Raw genomic sequence first — 20,876 nt, 5'->3', positions numbered from 1 at the left:
TTTGAACTCCTTTGATCATCTTTGAAACCAGAAGGCCTAGATGGGTCTGGAGCAGTGGTTCTCAACATGCGGCCCAGTTAGCACACAGCTGCAGCTCATGTGACATTCTCAGTGCCATAACTAAGACAGGGAGGAAGGAACACCTGCTTGGGGCTCAGAGCTGACAGGGGTGCAAAAATGGGGCAGTGTAGGATCAGGCCCAGAGGTGTCATCCCCCTCCCCGCATGGCAGGATCAGGCCCAGCAGCATCGGCATGAGGCCAGGATGCTCAGAACACGCCACCCCATGGGATCATGGGTCCAGTGACCCCGGGTGGAGCAAGGTTACCTGGTATTAGGACCGCAGTAGCGGGCATGCAGGGTGGGCTGCATGGCTGCACCCAAAGGAGACTAGTGGATACATGGAAGGAGATGTAGGGGGCAGTCCCTGGATGGGGGTCCTGGGGGCACTTGCTGGGTTCATGAGAGGCAGACCCTGGGTGGGTGCAGGGCCGGCTCTAGGCACCAGCAAAGCAAGCAGTTGCTTGGGGCAGCAAATTTGCAGGGGCACAAGAATCCAGCATGGGAGCTGAGAACCAACAGGGAGCCCTGGGAGCTGTAGTTCCTTGGTTAGCTCCCTGCCTATAGAGCCGGCCCTGGAGCAGGGAAAGAACTACATTTCCCAGCATTCCCTCGGCCGCAATTAACAGGAAAGGGGGGGGAAGGAGTTTGGAACTGAAACCTCATGCTGCAGCTTGCTGTGAATGGTAGAAACAGAGACAGCTGTAGGTTTTTTTGCCACCCCCCACCCCAGCCCTGGGCTCCCCCCCGCACCCTTGTGTTGCCCCAGCCCTGGACTCTCCCCCGCCCACACCCCCTGCTGCCCCAGCCCTGGACTCTCCCCCCTGCACCCGCACCCCCTGCCGCCCCAGCTCTGACCCCCACCCGCACCTCCTGCCTCCCCAGCCTTGGGCTCTCCCAGAAAGAAAGAATTGGGTGGACTAAATGGACAGTGCACCTCTCTATCTGAAGCCTAGCAAGGAAGATCCCACTAGAATTTAAAATGAAAAGTAAGGGAGGGGAGGCTCTACTAGACTGGGCAGCTTTAGATATAGTACCAGGCACGTAGGAGGATTTACACTTCTGAGCCATGGAAGCAGAAATTGACTTTTCTTTTCCAGATTTAGCTAATATTCAGAAAGGGAATCCAGCACCTGCCTTCTAGATTTGAACACCCTCAAAATTCAGGAGTGCTCAAGCTCAATTTGGGCAGCTGTTACTTCATTTCTCCCAAATCAAATATACTGATCCACTGTAAAAAGTAGAATAAATTGAGCAAGAAATGCTTCCCAGTGGTTATTAGGACTGGAATTGCTATTTTCAACAGCCATTGCTTTTTTGTTTGTTTGTTTTAGTTTTATTTGTTTAAAAGGAAGACAGTAATATTGCATTGGCAAATTCTCCATAGAAACAAAGAATGGAACAAAAGAATAATAAAGGTGCCTCAACTTTTCCTCATTTATGTAGGACAATCTTATAATATGCATCCAGATATCCTCCAATCACACAAGCTGAAAATTGTTCCACTTTACTGCAGTTCTGTAACCATATGGGAACCAATCCTGTCTGTGTTCTGTGCACATCCAAAATTCCTGCTGAATGACCCGCCTTGGGAGCAAGTTACCAGTGACCCAGGGCTGGGGCAGCAGGAGGGTGCACTTGGGGTGGGGGGGAAGAGAGAGAGCCCAGGGCTGTGAGGGGAGGGGGCAGCCAAAAATTTTTTTGCTTGGGGCAGCAAAAAAGCTAGAGCCAGCCCTGGGTAGGTGACTGGATGCTGGAGGAGCCCTCCCAAGGGGAGAGGGCATTATGCCCTGGTCAGGACACAGTCTCTGCAGGGCAGGCACGTGTGCCAGCCCAGAGTTGGGTGGGGTCTGGATGCTGGGGGGACAGTCCCAGGGGGGTGGGTGATTGAGGGGGCAGTCTGGGGGGAGGGCTCAGTTCATGGGGGACAGTCCCTGGCTGGGGGGGGGGCATCCTGCACCAGGCAAGGCTCCCATCTTTGGAGGCAGGCTCCACAGCTGCGCACTCTGGGCTCTCAGCCCAGCCGTACCGCCAGCAGCAACATGGAAATAAGGGTGGCAATACACCATGCCACCCTTACAGTAAATTAATTAATTTTAACTGTTAATGTTTTGACTTATTTTGCTAATTTAAAATGCTCTTGGTAGAGATTTGCCAGTGTTGAAATGAAAGGCACTGTATTGATTTGAATGATATTGCTGTCATATAACAAATACTAAACCTTATTTTTTTTATAGATGTACAGGGTAGTGTAAGTGTGTGCGTGTGTGTATATATATATATATATATATATATATATATATATATATATATATATATTGTGTGTGTGTGTGGATTCAGCCCACCTAGAGAGCTGCATATGTGGTTCACAATGGTAAATAGTTTGAGAACCATTGGTCTGGAGACACTTCAAGGATGTTTGTTTGTTTGATGCCTCTAAAATATTGTCTGAAATAGCTAGTGTACAAAACTGACTCAAGAAAATAGCCCCCAAAACACTGTTTCATCTGGTGCAATTTGCATAATTTTGAATTGGTAGTAAAAGCAGCATGTGACCTGTACATCAAGATAAAGCCACACTTTGAATTTGCAAAAAAGACTGAAGTGTGTGTTTTTTGGAGGGGAGAGGATGGTTTCTTTTTCTTTTTTTTTCTTTGGAAGGCTCATAAGCCATATATGTTTAATAAAAGAAACTTCTATTCACAATACTTTTGATGAAACTTCAATAGGGAGGAAAACAGGAAGTACAAGAGTTAGAGAGTTAAATTCTTATCAAATACCAACTTGTGTGCAGTTCTAAAATCATTGGTCAGAATTTTCAAAAGTAACAGATTTAAAAATTCATTGACACATATTTCCTAATAATGCAATGGAGAAATATAGTACTACATGCTCTATAGTACTTACAATATTTTTCACATCTTGAGACTCCTAAGCAGATATGTACAAAGTAAAAGCAATCCCTTTCTCACACCTGTGGTGCTACCACCAGCAATAGGACTACTTCCATGAGTAAGTGATGCTCTCATGGGAAGGGTTTTCAAGCCCTAAGGGACTAGATATAACTTAAGAATTTAGTATAGTTTAAAATGTCACCAAGATATTAAACGTCTTCACTGGTTAATGACAGTACTAGAAAATTATATACTGATAGACACAGGATTTTGATTGTAGAATTTGAAAGAAAAACTCCCACATTAACTTGGGAACTTTCTTCTGATATAAACTGCACACAAGTGAAGAGAATGTAACAGGATTATAACCAGGCCAGTGGATAAATTCAGGGTTAAAATTTTTAACAACAAAAATGGTAAATATTGACTTGGAGCAAAGATTTTTGGAGAAACAGTGAAGTATTTTGACTGTAGAATTTAATAGCTTATAGATATAAAATTTTCCGACATATTTTATTCAAACATCTCACTTTATCCTCATCTTCCCCTCTTCCTCTCCCCTCCATCTTACAGATAAACAAAAAGGTGAAATCAACAATAAGTCTGGGAGTTTTACCATTGATTTCAATAAAGCCAGGATTTTACCCACTGTATGCAAAGCTGTCACTTAGGACAAATTAAAACAGTACGGAGAAAGAAGCTTAATTTATTGAGGATGAGGAATTAGCTGTGCATCCAACACAAATAGAGCCCTCTTTAAAGGGTAGATATGACACAAACCATTGGTATGCTTATTCTACTACATCTGAATAGTTTGCACAAACAGACATCATCTTCAGGTCATACTAATCAGCATTGATTGTGCCCTGCACACAAGTCATGTGTGAATGAGCCTCTTCCAAGTTGCAGTTTATATAGAGTAGATTAAGGAAAATATAGAGTAGACCAGTGGTTCTCAAACTTGGGCCGCCGCTTGTTTGAGGAAAGCCCCTGGCAGGCCAGGCCGGTTTGTCCACCTGCTGCATCCACAGGTTCGGCTAAACACGGCTCCCACTGGCCGCGGTTCACTGCTCCAAGCCAATGGGGGCTGCGGGAAGCGGTGCAGGCCAAGGGACGTGCTGGCTGCCCTTCCCGCAGCCCCCATTGGCCTGGAGCGGCAAACCGCGGCCAGTGGGAGCCGTGATCGGCTGAACCTGCAGATGCGGCAGGTAAACAAACCTGCCTGGCCTGCCAGGGGCTTTCCCTGAACAAGCGGCAGCCCAAGTTTGAGAACCACTGGAGTAGAATGAAGATAATCATTTAATGTAGAGTAGAATTTATAATAAATATATAAATTTAATATTTAATAAATTAATATTAATTTAATGTAGAGTGGGGGAAATAATTTAATAACAAACTCCTGCTAGTGAGTCACTAAACTCCTACAGAAAAGTAAAGCCTAATCATCTCATGTGATGTTGTGATCTCAAGTCACAGTAAGAGTCCATGTGTTGATACTCCAAGGATGAGAATATTTTAGCTTTCTATAATCCATTGAGGAAAATATAGCTGGTGACAAAACAAATTCTTATCATGACTTCCAAAGAAAGGAGGTCCTGTGCAAGAAGTTGTCTTTCCAGTCTCACATTGCTGGAGGTTTGCATTGCTTCTAGACTTTTGAAGACTTCATGGGATAACTGAAGTCAATGGAAGCACATCAAAGGAATGCAAGGAGGTTTAGATATGCTCCCTAGTGGCTGTAGTGTTAAGCACTTGCATGAAGTGTGGTTTTGTCTACTAACTGGACCTAAAGTTTCAGTTACTTAAACCATCCTATTGTAGCCATACAGTGAGATTGCTAGTGTCAACGGAGTCACAAGTTATTTTTGCTGTGCTCTGCCAGCATTGACACTACTGTGCTTTGTGCGGGGGAGAGAGGCTAGGAGGTGAGAGCTGCCAATTAATACTACAGATAGCTGAAAAGAAAAGGGCCAATTATGATTAATGGAGAAGAAGTTTCTAACTATCTTTCTACATCTAGAATCATAGACATCTGTAATGGCAAGATAGTATCAAATGTATATACAACCAAAGAACCAATTGCAAGCAGCGATGGCAGGTAAATACAGTATATAATGATTTGCTTGGTGTTTAAAAGCGGTTTTATAGGTATAAATACAATATCTTTAGTCTCACTGGGAGAGAAGCACTGTGTAGAAGTTTTAAGTTTATATGAATAATTCATTTAATCACATCAGCCAAATAAAGACAAAGACTACATACTACTTTTCATTCAAGTACACACTTTCCATTGACACCAATGGGAGCATTGCAGGTGTAATATCGCCTCTATAATGAACATAGTCATGGGAAATATGTTGTAAATCACCTAATTTTTGCTGCTTTAGTCAAGGGAGAAGCATGGCTTCTTCCAAATATTGCCTTTGTGGCTCTTTCTTCAGAGAAAATGTGTTTAGAAAATATTTGATCATGGAGTCAGGTATGATAAAAAAATTAAAAAGTTCAGAAGGGGAATAGAGCAAAAGTAAAGGTACAATTTTCAGCCACAAATTTCTTTGCTTCAGTAGCAGAAGGGTCATGAATATGAATAGTGCTGAATTCTGGAGAAATAATTTGTCATTATTAAAATTTAGTGCTTTGTCAACACAAAATATCAGTTTCAGATTCCTTTTTGTGTTAGTGCAGCTGTTTGTGCAATTAAGGGGTCTAAATGTTCTGGGATTCAACATCAGTGAATGGAACTATGGCTTAAACAATAGAAAATTGTAATCTCTAATAGACTGTCAGGATTCGGAACATATTGAACATTTGAAACTGAAAGAGGGATTTCTATGGCCAAATGATCAGAGCTACTAGCTATTGGTAAATGGACACTTGACAGTATATTGCATTTCTTAACAATGCTACACTACTTACACACACGCGCGCACACACAGCATGCTGCCAGCTACATCCAATTATGACAGTTTGCAGTTGGTACAAGTGTAGAACACTCCTAGTAAAATGAAGAGACAGATTAGCAAAACTAATTTTCCTGGGACATTTCTGTGCGAGGGAGAGTGGATGGTGGACATAAATATGCTACCACATTTCATTTGTAAGGGATTTTATTGCAACTATATGATATGAACAGTCTTACTGGACATATTTTACTATACAACTTTATTTGTATCATGTCATCTGTGCAAAATATATCCTAAAATCCCTTGCAACACAAAGAAGGAAATTAAAGTTATATTTTATTTAAGAGATGCACAGGCAAGGGAGAAAAAAAATGTGTTTAAAAAAAAAAAAACAGCGAACAATTACTACAGCCAATTCTCTGACAGCAGTAATGTTCACCCTCAGGGCATGCTGCAAGACTTACCTTTGCTCTTGGATTTTTCAGAAGGGGGCAGGCAGAGCCCAGAGTCAGGGCATTAAGGGAGATATTGTTTTGTTAAATTATTGAATAACTGATGGAATGAGGTGGAGCACATTATTGATACATGACGTTTTGTAATTTTTTCAGTGTGCAAGTGCTAAATCAATCAATAGGCACATTTTAAAATATCAACCTCAATACACATCATAAAGATATGAACCAATGCTTGATTGCAACATTTTTAAGATACGTGGGTGGGATGTAATTGTCCTTCTGCACGGGCTGTATTGGTCCAGTCATCACTTCAGTATGGGAGTGTTAAAAATCAGTTTCCAGTCATTATTTGGGAATTTATTCCAATGTCTGAACAGATGTCTCATTGTAAGATCAACCAGAATCTATGTGCTGGTTTCTCTTGTATAGGCTGGGCTGAGCAGCAGGGATATTGATAGCTGTGGAATGTGGACCACATGCTTCTGGAAAACACTGACAGCAACATTATTTGGCCAGAACCTCAGCTAGTGTACAAATCAGCATAACTGAACTGACCTCAATAGAGCTACAGTGATTCACCCCAACTGAGGATCTGTTATTTTTAGGCTTCATAGATTACAAGGAGAGAAGGGACCATTCTGATCTTCTAGTCTGACCTATTATAGAACATAGATCATGCAACTTCCCCACAATAATTCCTAGCACATATCTTTTAGAATAACATCGAAGTTTGATTTAAAGCTTGTCATTGAAGACCCCTTGAGAAATGTTCCAAACTGTTGGTTCAGGAGAACTTCTTGAGCTAAATGCTTTGAAGTGAGAACTAAAATATTTCTGGGAGTTAGGCACCTAGTGGGCTTTTTAAGGTAAGGTGCCTAGCTGCATCTTTGGGCACCAAAGTTTGGGGTTTAGGTGCCTAAGTACCTTCATGGAGCCCATTCTTTGCCTTAGTTCTGTGACTGTAAAATGGAAGAATAATACTTCCCTACCTCACAGAGGTGCTGCAAGGATAAATATATTAAAGACTGTGAAGCACTCTGAGACATGCTGATGAAAAGTGCTATATAAGAAACTATTTTTAAAAAAATCAATAGGTACAAAGACAACTGTACGTCTATAATTGAGATTAACATAACTTCCAGCAAACTACTTTACAAAAACACTTATTTTATATTGTAATATATTGTAAACTACTTGGAGGTTATAGAAAGCACATTGTTAATGCAGAATAAACACAGCAGAACCTCCTTGTACACTCATCATTACACACTGCACTTAATCAGCACTAAAAATTGGCAGCCTCTTTCAAGTGCTTAAAGTGTTAGTGCATTCCTGTATAACTAAAACTTAATTAATTTTACAAAATATGCCATTGTGCACTTACTGGTCTGTGTTACATTTCTTTAACTTATTTTCACATTCAAGCTACACAACTAGTAAAATAAATGAACAAAGTATAAATCTATAAACTCTAATTAAGAAAGATTATAGTCATTGTGATAGCTCCTGAGTTAAGACTGCATTGATATTTGCATTTAGAGGAGGGATTAAACTCCTTTGTTATGCATGGGAATAAATGGTCTGTTTTCACAATCGAAAGAGATAAATAGTGGGGTCCCCCAAGAATCTCTACTGGGTCCTGTGCTATTCATCATAATCATAAATGATCTAGGAAAGAGGGTAAACATGGAGATGGCAAAGTTTGCAGATGATACAAAATTACTCAAGATAAATCCAAAGCGGACTGCAAAGAGTTACCAAGAGATCTCACTAGACTGGTTCACTGGGCATCAATGTGGCAGACGAAAAGCAATGCACATTGGAAAACATAATCCCAACTAGACATAAAAAATATGTTAATTAGCTGTTGCCACTCAAAAAAGAGATCTTGGGACAAACGGAGGCTAGGGACACCATTCCTTACCCATCCTGGCTAATAGCCATTAATGGATTTAACCACCATGAATTTATCCAGTTCTCTTTTAAACACTGTTCTAGTCCTAGCCTTCACAACCGCCTCAGGTAAGGAGTTCCACAAGTTGACCGTGAAGAAGAACTTCCTTGTATTTGTTTTAAACCTGCTGCCTATTCATTTCATTTGGTGACCCCTAGTTCTTGTATTATGGGAATAAGTAAATAACTTTTGCCTATCCACTCTCTCCACATCACTCATGATTTTACATACCTCTATCATATCCCCCCTTAGTCTCCTCTTTTCCAAGCTGAAGAGTCCTAGCCTCTTTAATCTCTTCTCATATGGGACCCTTTCCAAACCCCTAATCATTTTAGTTGCCCTTTTCTGAACCTTTTCTAGTGCCAGTATATCTTTTTTGAGATGAGGAGACCACATCTGTACGCAGTATTTGAGATGCGGGCGTACCATCGATTTATATAAGGGCAATAATATATTCTCAGTCTTATTCTCTATCCCCTTTTTAATGATCCCTAACATCCTGTTTGCTTTTTTGACCACCTCTGCACACTGCGTGGCCATCTTCAGAGAACTATCCATGATGACTCCAAGATCTTTTCCCTGATTTGTTGTAGCTAAATTAGCCCCCATCATACTGTATGTATAGTTGGGGTTATTTTTTTCAATGTGCATTACTTTACATTTATCCACATTAAATTTCATTTGCCATTTTGTTGACCAATCACTTAGTTTTGTGAGATCTTTTTGAAGTTCGTCACGGTCTGCTTTGGTCTTAACTATCTTGAGCAGTTTAGTATCATCTGCAAACTTTGCCACCTCACTGTTTACCCCTTTCTCCAGATCATTTATAAATAAGTTGAATAGGATTGGTCCGAGGACTGACTCTTGTGGAACACCACTAGTTACCCCTCTCCATTCTGAGAATTTACCATTAATTCCTACCCTTTGTTCCCGGTCTTTTAACCAGTTCTCAATTCATGAAAGGACCTTCCCTTTTATCCCATGACAGTTTAATTTATGTAAGAGCCTTTGGTGAGGGACCTTGTCAAAGGTACAGAGAAGGACAACAAAATTGATTAAGGTATAGAACAGCTTCCATACACGGAAAGATTAAAAATACTTGGACTGTTCATTTTAGAAAAGAGACAACCAAGGAGTGTTATCATGGAGGGCTATAAAATCATGAATGGTATGGAGCAAGTGACTAGGGAAGTGTTATTTACCCCTTCACATAACACAAAAATCAGGGGTCCTCCAATGAAATTAATAGGCAGCAGGTTTAAAACACATAAAAGGAAGTACTTCTTCACATAATGTACGGTCAACCAGTGGAACTCATTGCCAGAGGATGTTGTGAAGGCCAGAAGTATAACTAGGTTCAAAAAAGAATTAGATAAGCTCATGGAAGATACGTTCATCAATGACTATTAGCCAAGATGGTCAGAGATACAAACTCATGCTCCGGGTATCCCTAAACCTGTGACTGCCAGAAGCTGGGACTGGATGACTGGATGAGAATTATCCTGTTCTGTTCATTCCCTCTGAAGTATCTGGCACTGGCCACTGTCATAAGACATGATAAAGAGCTAGAAGGACCATTAGTCTTACCCATTATGGCCATTCTTATGTTTGTATGAATAATGAGTGCATTTTCCCCAAATGTTCATAAGTAATTCTGACTACAGAATAAATTTTATGGGAGTCCATAAGTAGATCTGTTAATGAATCTGAGTTAAAATTATTTTAAAAATGAACACTTTAACACTCTTCAGTGCTTCCTAATGAATATATTCCTGAATTTTGAGGTTAGAAAATGTATCACTTGTAAACTGTAACAAAATGTAAAACATGTTTTTAAAGCTTTTTAGTGTCAAATTTTGATTGACATGAACATCCATTGCTACTTATATTGTAAAGTGTGTCAATGCATATTTTTATTGATTAATATTTTGATCATCAAATAAAATAGTCATTGATGTTCCAGAAGATAGGCTTTCATTGTCAAAATGCTTCTAGACCTCAGACTTGAGGAGAGAACCTTGAAAAAGTGAACCAAGTGTAAAATGATGTAGTGATGTCTTCCTTAGTCTACAGCCAGCCCTAAGTAATTCTGAGAGGTGTGAACTGGCCCATCCAGCTCAACAGACATAATTATAAAAATGAACTAGTGACCAGAATGTTTTGGTTAGCAAAGTTCCACCCCCTCTCAGGGTGCATATTTTGTATATGTACTGTGGTAACATCCCAATCATGCATCAGGACACTATTGTACTAGGTGCTGTACAAACACATCATAAAACAATTATGCTGCCCTGAAAACTACGTATCACATTACCATGGATGACACTCTTACAGCAGATGAGACTCTGCAACTGGTACAGCTGTGGGCTTTGCCTCTTCCCCTCTTGCCTCTGACACACCTTCTTCTGATCCCAAAATACAGGAAGAGTGGGGGTGAAGGCCATCCAGAGCTAGCTACATCAGCTTTGCACCACCTGAGAATTCTGCTGCATCAGGTGGCCCTTTTAGAGCATCTCCAAGGGAGCTTTGCATGGCCCCAGCAGCTGCACAAAGAGTTAGGATAAAGTAGAGGATTGAGCCCTTAGAAGCTACAGGCAGAAGCTCTGCTAAGTAAACAAAAAGGGAGCTTTCATTTGGCTCTCTGAGTAAGTCTTGGGTTCATATAGTCTGCAAGTCACTTTTGGCTCCTAAACTGTGAAATTTCCTTCTAAAATTGCGTTGATTTCTGGACATGGCTGAGGGAGCCCTAAGCCACAGCCAAATTGCTGCCCAAAAAAGTTTGCACCAAAACTAATTATGGTATTTAGTCATTATAATTAATTGGGCCCACACCGAAAGGAGAGAAAAATGGGTTGTTAAGCAATAGTTCTTTGAACTATAGCAGGAGCCTTCTGTTCTTTGTTAGAACAGCTGCCCTCATGGTTCTGTCTTGATTAAGTCACTGCCCAGCTTCTTTTTTTCAGGAAGATCATTGTTTACATGCTCAGCTGTCTCAAGTCAAAACAGTTCTAATTTGTTAATAAGTCACTAACCAAATATTATTACTGGGAATCTGGTACATAACCAGATGCAGGATGTAGCTTCTGTTGAATTTTGAATGTTAGAGAAAATATAAAACCACCACTCTTCACCACCTCACCTTACCCCAATGGAAAAAATGTTATTTACCAACCAAAATGATATATTAAATGCACAGGTGGCCTGAACTCTCAAAGCACTCTCTTTTTGTTTTTTGAAAAAGAGATGATAGTCAAATTGCTTTATTATCCTGTACCTATTCATAGTGTCAGCATAGAGTATATAACATCAAGAGAGATAAGTAAACCAATTCCAGTAACAAAAATCAGAACTGCCTCAGCCCTTGAACTGAATCTTGGCCGTTTTTTCTCCATTTAAAATGTATTTTAAATGATTCAGTGTTCATAAAAGGAGATAAATTGACAATCTTGGGGACTGTTTATCATCACAAAAGGCAATGGCAGTGCAAAGTTTCCAGCAACAGCCTTATAATGTTGCTGAAGTATGAAATGACCACCCATAGAGGATGCCTAGATATTGTGGTAATTGTGTATTAGCAATGACCTGGAGTATATCAATATGAGATGGTGGTTCAGCCTCTGTGTTTATTTAATCCTGGGCCTCTTTGCTGGGACTGCAACTACGCATGTCAGATCTGTGACCATTGTCGTGTTGGTTCTGTGTGGTGGATGCCTATTCGTTAGAAACTAAAGACCTGAGGACATCTTCTAGCAAAAACGTAGAATTAAAATATACATAATTTGCAATAAAACAGTATTAAAGTATTTGCTATGTCGTGGGCCCTTAGCTCCTCTCCCTTGGTGTAGGTGAAGAGAAGGTAGGGGCTGCAGTGGATTGAGGAGTGCATGCCAGCTCATTTCTCAGTGGACTGAGAGCAGGTATGGGAAAGGAAGTCCCACTGACATAAAGGAGTGGGTCCCTACTATCTATGCTGGTCTTTTTATGTTACTTGGGCAGCAGTTCTGACAGCTCTGGAGCTCCTGACTTCTCCCTCTGGGTTAGAGTGGACCCTCATCTCCTTTCGGTCTAGAGGATGAGCAGTGGAGTGGGACTTGGGAGAACTGTGTTGCATTCGCAGGTCTGCTACTGTGACCCTGAGCAAGTCACTTCCCCTCTCTGTGCCTCAGTTTCCCCATCTATACAATGGGGAGAATGATACTGACCTCCTTTGTAAAGCACTTTGAGATTCATAGATGAAGAGTGATATATAAGAGCTAGGTATTATTATTATTTTATTATAAAGTGAGGGAGGAGACAGAATGGCTTGGGTACAAAAAGGGGATTCTGGATAGGGAAAATAGAGTAAGGCCATGTGTGATAAATGAAGGGGGGAAGGTGTAGCTTCCTTTTATGGACACCCAGTCAGTCAGTTAGCTAAAAAAATCCCTCTTGGTAGCTGTTCTCTACTTGCTTTACCTGTAAAGGGTTAAAAAGTCTGACTGCTATGCATACGTAAAAAGAAGTGAATGAGTACCTAGCCAAAAGAGCCAATGGGAAGGCTAGAACTTTTTAAAATTGAAACAAAACTCCCCTTTTGTCTGTCTGTGGTTGTTCTCCCAAAGATCAGGGACAGAGCTGGACTATGCTGTAAGAGCTTGCGCCAGGTATGAAAAATCATCAGATCATAACCTGGAAACTACTCATTTAAAACCCAAGCTATGTAAGTAGATCAGGAAATATTTAAGAAGACGCGATTAAGTTTATCTCTTTTATTTCTTTATGGCTTGTGGACTTCTCTGTGCTAACCCCCAAATGCTTTTGTTTTGCTTGTAACCATTAAGCTGGACCTCAAGAAAACCATTCTTGATGCTTAGTTATTATATTTGCTCTTTTAAAATCTAAAATAGCCTAAGTTCCAGATGTATTTTTTTATCTTTTTGTTTTTAATAAAATTTACCTATTTTTAAGAACAGGCTTAGGATTCTTGTGTCCTAAGAGGTTTGTGCATATGTTGTTTAATTAGCTGGTGGCAACATCTGATTTCCTTTGTTTTCTTTCTCAGCTCTTCTCTTGTGGGTCCCCACCTTCTGCACTCAAAGTGCCAGAGTGGGGAATCAGCCTTGACACCATGTCTACACTACCACTTGTCGGTATAACTTATGTCACTCAAGGGTGTGAAACAACGCCCCCAAGTGACATAAATTACAGCAACACAAGTGCCGGTGTGGGCAGCACTGTGTTGGTGAGTGAGCTACTCCTGCCAACATAGCTACTGTCGCTCGTGGAGGTCATTTTATTATGTTGACAAGAGAACTCTCTCCTGCCAGCATAGAGCGGCTACACAAGTGATCTTACAGCGGCACGGCTGTATCGGTACCGCTGTGCCACTTAAGCTCACTAGTGTAGACATGGCCTTAGTGAGGAAACATGACAAAGGGATTTTGGGTGGGGATGAAGGAGAGGGAAAGTTGAAGGGTGGAGTGGGGAAAGGAGAGATTTGGAAGGGGGAAGAAGAAAATAAAAAGAGAATTCTTTACAGCTACACACACCCAGCATTTAATGATCTACCCTCCTCTTCTTCCATAATTAACTATCAGCTTGAGCTGGCTGGCTGTTGAATGTCAAGGTTAATAAGATATCCGATCAGTATGAATGAACACTGCTCTCTTGCAAAGCATATGCATTCCGATACTGCCCTCACAGCAAATAGCATCAGCATAGCATGAGCTTCACAATAAGCAAATGCACAATTGGTTTTATTCAGCATATAGCATTGACAATGGGTTTTATTCAGTATTTTTCTGTTCATCTGCGTGCATTTAGTACACATTGTTCATTGCAGTTTAATCTTAAACCTACTTCTACACTGAACCTGAACCAGATTCCTGTAAGAATCTGGGATGTCTTGTCATTAGGATTTTTTTTTTTTTTGCTATGTTTATGGTGTGCCCATTTTGTGATTCTTCTAAATATGTCCACTATCCTTATGCTTGCCAGAATGCTGGCCATCACTTATTATTAACCAGTGTATTACAACCTGTGCTTCATTATGTAAACTAAACCACACAGTGGTGGAGTTATTGACACTAGTATGAGATGTGTACTTGTGTACTGAGAAGGAAACATGCTGCCTTGTTGAGCTCTATCTGGCCCTACTCTTCCTTAAGCAGTTTCTGAATGCTAGGCGTCCTTTCCTGCTGATCACATGCAGTGCAACAATATTGTGCATCACATCCCTATCACTGTCATCCCTAGATGCACTTCACAGCATAGAATCATAGACTCATAGAACTGGAAGGGACCTCGAGAGGTCATCTAGTCCAGTCCCCTACACTCATGACAGGACTAATTATCTAGACCATTCTTGACAGGTGTTTGTCTAACCTGCTCCTAAAAATCTCCAATGATGGAGATTCCACAACTTCCCTAGGCAATTTATTTCAGTGCTTAACTAACCTGACAGTTAGGAAGTTTTTCCTAATGTCCAACCTAAACCTCCCTTGCTCAAATTTAAGCCCATTGCTTCTTGTCCTATCCTCAGAGGTTAAGAAAAACAATTTTTCTTCCTCCTCCTTGTAACAACCTTTAAAATACTTGAAAACTGTTATTGTGTCCCCTCTCAGTCTTCTCTTTTCCAGACTAAACAAACCCAATTTTTTCAATCTTCCCTCAAAGGTCATGTTTCCTAGATCTTTAATCATTTTTGTTGCTCTTCTCCGGACTCTCTCCAATTTGTCCACATCCTTCCTGAAATGTGATGCCCAGAACTGGACACAACACCCTAGTTGAGGCCTAATCAAAGTGGAGTAGAGCAGAAGAATTACTTCTCATGTCTTCCTTGCAACACTCCTGCTAATACATCTTAGAATGATGTTCGCTTTTTTTGCAACAGCATTACACTGTTGACTCATTTACCTTGTGGTCCACTATGACCCCCAGAACCCTTTCCGCAGTACTCTTTCCTAGGAAGTCATTTCCCATTTTGTATGTGCAACTGATTGTTCCTTCCTAAGTGGAGTACTTTGCATTTGTCCCTTATTAAATTTCATCCTATTTACTTCAGATTATTTCTCCAGTTTGTCCAGATCATTTTGAATTTTAATCCTATCCTCGAGAACACTTTCAACCCCTCCCAGTTTGGTATTGTCCGCAAACTTTATAAGCGTACTCTGTATGCCATATCTAAATCATTGATGAAGATATTGAACAGAACCGGACCCAGAACTGATCCCTGCAGAACCCCACTCGTTATGCCCTTCCTGCATGAGTGTGAACCACTGATAACTACTCTCTGGGAATGGTTTTCCAACCAGTTTTGCACCTACCTTATAGTAGCTCCATCTAGGTTGCATTTCCCTAGTTTATTTGTGAGAAGGTCATGCGGGACAGTATCAAAAGCTTTCCTAAAATCAAGATATACTACGTCTACCGCTTCCCCACTATCCACAAAGGTTGTTACCCTGTCAAAGAAAGCTCTCAGGTTGGTTTGACACAATTTGTTTTTGACAAATCAATACTAACTGTTACTTATCAACTTCTTATCTTCTAGATGTTTGAAAACTGATTGCTTAATTATTTGCTCCATTATCTTTCTGGGTACAGAAGTTAAGAGCATCATGCCAACTCAGTCATTTTAGGGAGCATTATTTTCTCATAGATATAGAAGTACTGTAAGTAAGATGGCTATCCATGCCACACTCAGGAAGGGGTGATATTGTCCTCATTTATTATCCTTTACTTTGGAAAGAAGCAGCAACTAATGATTTTAAAAACATTCTTTTTCACTTTCAAAGAGGAGAAGAAGAGAGCTAGTTGAATAGTAAAATGGGCCTGAGCTGACATGGATCGGAACTTTCCCAAGTTCCCAAAGTTCAGGGATATTCATATCTGGGGTTTTGGTTTGGGCTAGCTCTAAGTAAATTGTTAAGTTAACATGAGCTAAACCTCGGAAAGGTCTCCTGCGCATATATTTCCACAAGAAGAATTTTTACTAGATGAAGGGGAGAGAAAGAAAGAATTAACTTGCATGCATTTTATTTGCTATTAAATGCCACTGGCAGATGACCTCTGGCATTCATCAGAAACAAGAAACGCTTCATAGAGGAAATTATATTCTCTAATATTTCCTAAAAATGTTTTCATTTTATCACGTTTAAATAGTTCATAGGAAGCACTTGTCACATCTTTTTATGGGATGAATTCAAGTACAAAGAGTCTTTTCTTTAATTAAAAAAAAAAAAGTAAAGTGAGTACACAAACAAAGATTCTTCTAAAATTGTCCACTAGCCTTATTCTTGCCAGAATGTTGGCCCTCACTTATTATTAACTAGTATATTCTAACCTGTGCTTCATTATATAAACTGAGCCACACAGTGGTGGAGTTATTGACACTACTATGAGATGTGTACTTGTGTACAGAGAAGGAAACACATGTTGCCTTAAATGGCCCAGAATATCAGGGTTGTTACACGTGTATAGTGTTGAGCACTGGATATATTAATGCACACTCTAGTTATGTCAAATGATGCTAAATTATAAGGTGCATAAACATTGAAATTGGCAGTTTAAGCATAGTCCAATTGATTTAAAAACTCTTGTACGGTTCCCAATCTTTGCTCAGAGAAGGCTCGGAACAGCATAAAAATGAAGAACGAATGATCTTTTGTGGAATAAAGTGGGCACAGTGCAAATGCACTGGAGATAAGCCCTGAGAGACATTTTCTTAAATTCCATCCATCTTCACCTCATAAAAGTACTCAAAGCCTTATAAATAATTTAAAAAACTAATGGATGTGGTTTTTAAACAATGTGAGCCTGCTCTTAAAGAAGCGGGTCATGAGCAGTTCTGCAAAGGTGGAAATAGAAAATTCACTACTTCTATGCTACGGTTACCTTGAGAGGTAGAAAGGCATGGTAAGGTGTGTTAGTGCAGCTTTTCTCAGGCTCTGTTAGGGCTCAAGCCTGAGCACTCTGACCTTGCTTTAGCGATGCACTTAAGCATGTGCTTAACTTTAAGCAAGCAGATAGTCCCACTCACTTTCTTTGCTGGATGAGGGCCAGAAGGCACTTGCAACTTGCAGGAATGAGCCCATATAGGTTAGTAGCAAAGACCTAGTGCATAATGACATCAGAGTAAACCTGTGTCCCCCTTCTTACAGAAACACTCTTTCATTGGGGAGTCAACATTCTAGGGAATGTCAACATTCTAGGGAATCTGATGTTTAATGTACCGAACCATCCCTTATGAGTTCATTACCAACTCATCCTTGTATGCAAGTTTTCACTCACTCTTAGGTATGAATCTATAGCCCTCTTTAGCAGCATATAGTTTATTGCAGCATCTAACAGGCACTTCAATGAAGGGCAGACATCCCCCCCAGAAACCTGTCTGCTACTGTTTTGGAGCCTCATATTGCAGTGCACACTTCTAGGGGATGCTGGAGTCACTGTCTCTGAATGGATCTGTGATCTGAAAGAGACAATTTTGATGATAAATTCACAGCTGTGTGATGCACAAGTCATATCCTTGTCAATAATGACCAGTAAATGCACAAGTCTGACCGTGTTCTTTATTTTTCATTTCCATTCTGTCATAGCATTAAGAAGGTAGAGTAAAATGCTAATCTCCAGACAATACAATTCCTGGAGATCACTCCCGGGAAGTTTAAAAATCATTCTGTCTCCAACCTTCTGCCTCATAATAACACCATCCAACACATGGTATAATTACCACAACATGCATGACCTATTTCTTAATTGCAGGGATGACATTTGTTATTTTTTGCTTATTGAGATCAGATGCATTTTGCTTCCTGTTAACCTCAGAGCAATTCCACTGGAAATATACATAAACATATGGAGATCAGTTACCACTATTTTTCTTGATAGCTGTATAATTAATTTCTATTGACAATGTACTTACTATTAAAGTCTAATCCAATCACTATAAGTAGGTAAGTAGCAAATCCAGAATAGATAGCTTCCCCATAGAGCTAAATAATGAACTTTTAGAGAGAGACTAATGCCTCTCCGTAGGTAAAATTTAATTGGATATCTTTATATGTAGTTTTATGAACTCTGTTTGTCACATTGTTCATACCAATTCCTTCATCACCGAGCCTGATACGGTGATCTGCAAAGCAGTGATCATGTAAAGGAGAAACAAAATAAGACTACTAAAAAGACAGGAGTCATATTACCTTCAAGGAAAAATTATGTCTGGAATCTAAAATTTCCAGCCTGCTATCATGCAAATTTAAACAAAAATATCTGCATTTGAGGTAAAGAACACTTTTGTGCAGTCTTTCAAGTCTTCTGTGTAAACAGAAGTTTGTTTTTTAAAGCAAAAATAGAGATTATCAAATTCAAATAAACAAGAATGTCTTGTGATGTCAGCAAAAGTGGGAGAAGGGAAAATGAGTTTTATGGCATCACAAAACCATCACAGCAACTTTTCAATCTGTAAAAGAATACCAGGACTGGAATTGTAAGAATTCTTAAATCAAGTAAGGAAGGTGAGAGGGAGGAAAGGATGCTCTGTGGTAAGGCAATAGAGCCTTCCTTTCTCTGCCACCAGTTTGAATCCAATCTGTATCCAGTTTTGTAGTGATTGAGAGTTATAAAGGCTCATGGCTGTATGTTGGTGAAAGTTATACAAAAAGCACCATTACAATTAGCACTAGTCAGCACCACTGTTGGCAGTTTAAGCTGCAGAGATGGAATGAGCATGTAGATTGAACTTTCCCTTTTGAAGTGGCCATATTGGAAATGGGTTAATCTACACTGGTGAGGAATTGGTTATTCCTGTAGCCCACAATGTATGTGGTCTCTATGAGATAAATGATCCCAGTCTTCTCTAAGATTTTTCTGGAACTTCTCACAAAGACAAAATTCAGGCAAGGAGGGGAGGTTCAAGTACTATGTGAGGAAACCTACACTGCATTTGAATGTATCAGACCTGGCTCAAGCTATCAGCACCTTCACAAGGAGTAAATTCGCTTCATAGTTTCTTGGGGTGAAAAATATGAGTGCAGTGAATTGTGGAAGGACTAGGAACCTATGAATATTATAGCAGACAAGACAATTGAGGAAGGTCAGAAAAATCTTCTTCTTCTAGGCATACTGTTTGAGAGAGGTCGGACTAAAATCAACAGAGAAAATGGGGTGCAGAACTGTTTGGTTTGTTTCTAAACTTCAAAACAAGAGAGGGAAAAATGTCTAAATGTAGCATTTTAATGTCAGTTCATGGGCAAGTTGATGAAGGAACAAATCCTTTGAGTGGGACTGGGGAACTCTAAAGGGATGCTGCAGATACAGACAAAGTTGGGGCTGTAAAACTTTCGAACAGCTATGCCTCCCAGTTAGAGTGTGAATGTGCAAACTAATTGCACAGCTAGTTTAGATTTTTTTTTTTAATTATTACAGGAAAATGCAAGACTCAATCTTCCAAATACAGCTACTGCCATCTATTGATGTCCTGCTGTTGTAAGTTTTATAACACACTTTTGTTTACCTTTCAGATCAGCATCTTCATGACCCATTTGTCCAACTACGGGAATGACCGCCTGGGGTTATATACCTTTTTGAATCTGGCCAACTTTGTTAAGAACTGGACTAACCTAAAACTACAGACCCTGCCTCCAGTTCAGCTGGCTCACAAGTACTTTGAACTCTTCCCTGAGCAAAAGGACCCTCTCTGGCAGGTAATACAACATACCATCAATAGTCTCACTCATAATTCTTCAATTACAATGCACTTCTAAAATCTTTTGCAAAAAGCCACATTAAAAATGAAGATATTTTATTTTGTTTTAAATGCCTTTTTGGATTCATTTTATTTTCTTCAAAGACAACAGCTTTGACTGAGAATATATTTGCATATTTGTTAGCTGTTATGTGATATGCATAGATAAAGCAGAGCACTTGCTTAAACTCAGTCAAATACCAGCCCTTTAAGAGCAGTTGGTTGCTATTTATCTGGGCTTCCCATCCCTCATCCCTCTTGTTTTCTTGATGCATCACATTGTATAAACTTACCTTGATGAACAATTATTAGGATGAAAACAGATGAGTGAGATCTACCACAATGTAGATTCATTGTGCTCATTATTATGGAATCACTAGCATTAAGTCACTGCAGCTATAGTAAGGATTCCCAGAATACAATATCCCCTTCTTTAAAACAGCAAGGAAAAAATCCTATATGGTCGATAGTGATTAGCATAAACAGTTACTTTGAAAATAAAGTGTCTTACCCCAACTCAATAAAGACTAGTTCCCACCTCCATTTGAAATAAACGCCAACACTACACGTAAGGCCAGGATAGCAATTGTCAAATAATGATCACATATTCATGGTTCCTCTCTGATTCAACACATGATATGCCAAAACATACTCTCAGTTACACAAGTGTAAATCCAGAATAACTCAAAGGAAATATGTGCACTTATTCCAGATTTACAGTGGTATAAGAGAGCAGAATTTGTTTTTAACTAGTTTTGGCAAGATCTGCAGCTAATGTATATATTGGCCTAGCTTCAATTGATAGAGCTATACTGATTTGCACCAGCTAAAAATTTGTCCCATTATATTTGATTAACTTAATGCATTAACAAATCAGGTTTTCCATTAC

The 20,876-nt window shown here is 39.9% G+C and overlaps 1 protein-coding gene across 2 annotated transcripts in view; it reads left to right on the top strand.

The window, feature by feature from the left end:
- Window positions 1-20,876, top strand: part of LOC128837617 (bifunctional heparan sulfate N-deacetylase/N-sulfotransferase 4-like) — a 178,720-nt gene that overhangs the window by 128,308 nt on the left and 29,536 nt on the right. For both annotated transcript variants that reach the window (XR_008445003.1, XM_054028867.1), the window contains exon 8: window positions 19,764-19,946. Coding sequence is in view for 1 of the 2 variants with exons in the window: in XM_054028867.1 (XP_053884842.1) it covers window positions 19,764-19,946 (183 nt within the window). In the remaining variant the exon portion in view is untranslated. The remainder of the gene's footprint in view (window positions 1-19,763; window positions 19,947-20,876) is intronic.

The sequence above is a fragment of the Malaclemys terrapin genome, chromosome 5 (assembly GCF_027887155.1).
Source record: "Malaclemys terrapin pileata isolate rMalTer1 chromosome 5, rMalTer1.hap1, whole genome shotgun sequence".
Lineage (NCBI taxonomy): Eukaryota > Metazoa > Chordata > Testudines > Emydidae > Malaclemys > Malaclemys terrapin.
The sequence above is the reverse complement of the archived record's forward strand: the minus strand, read 5'-3'. Positions and strand labels throughout refer to the sequence as shown.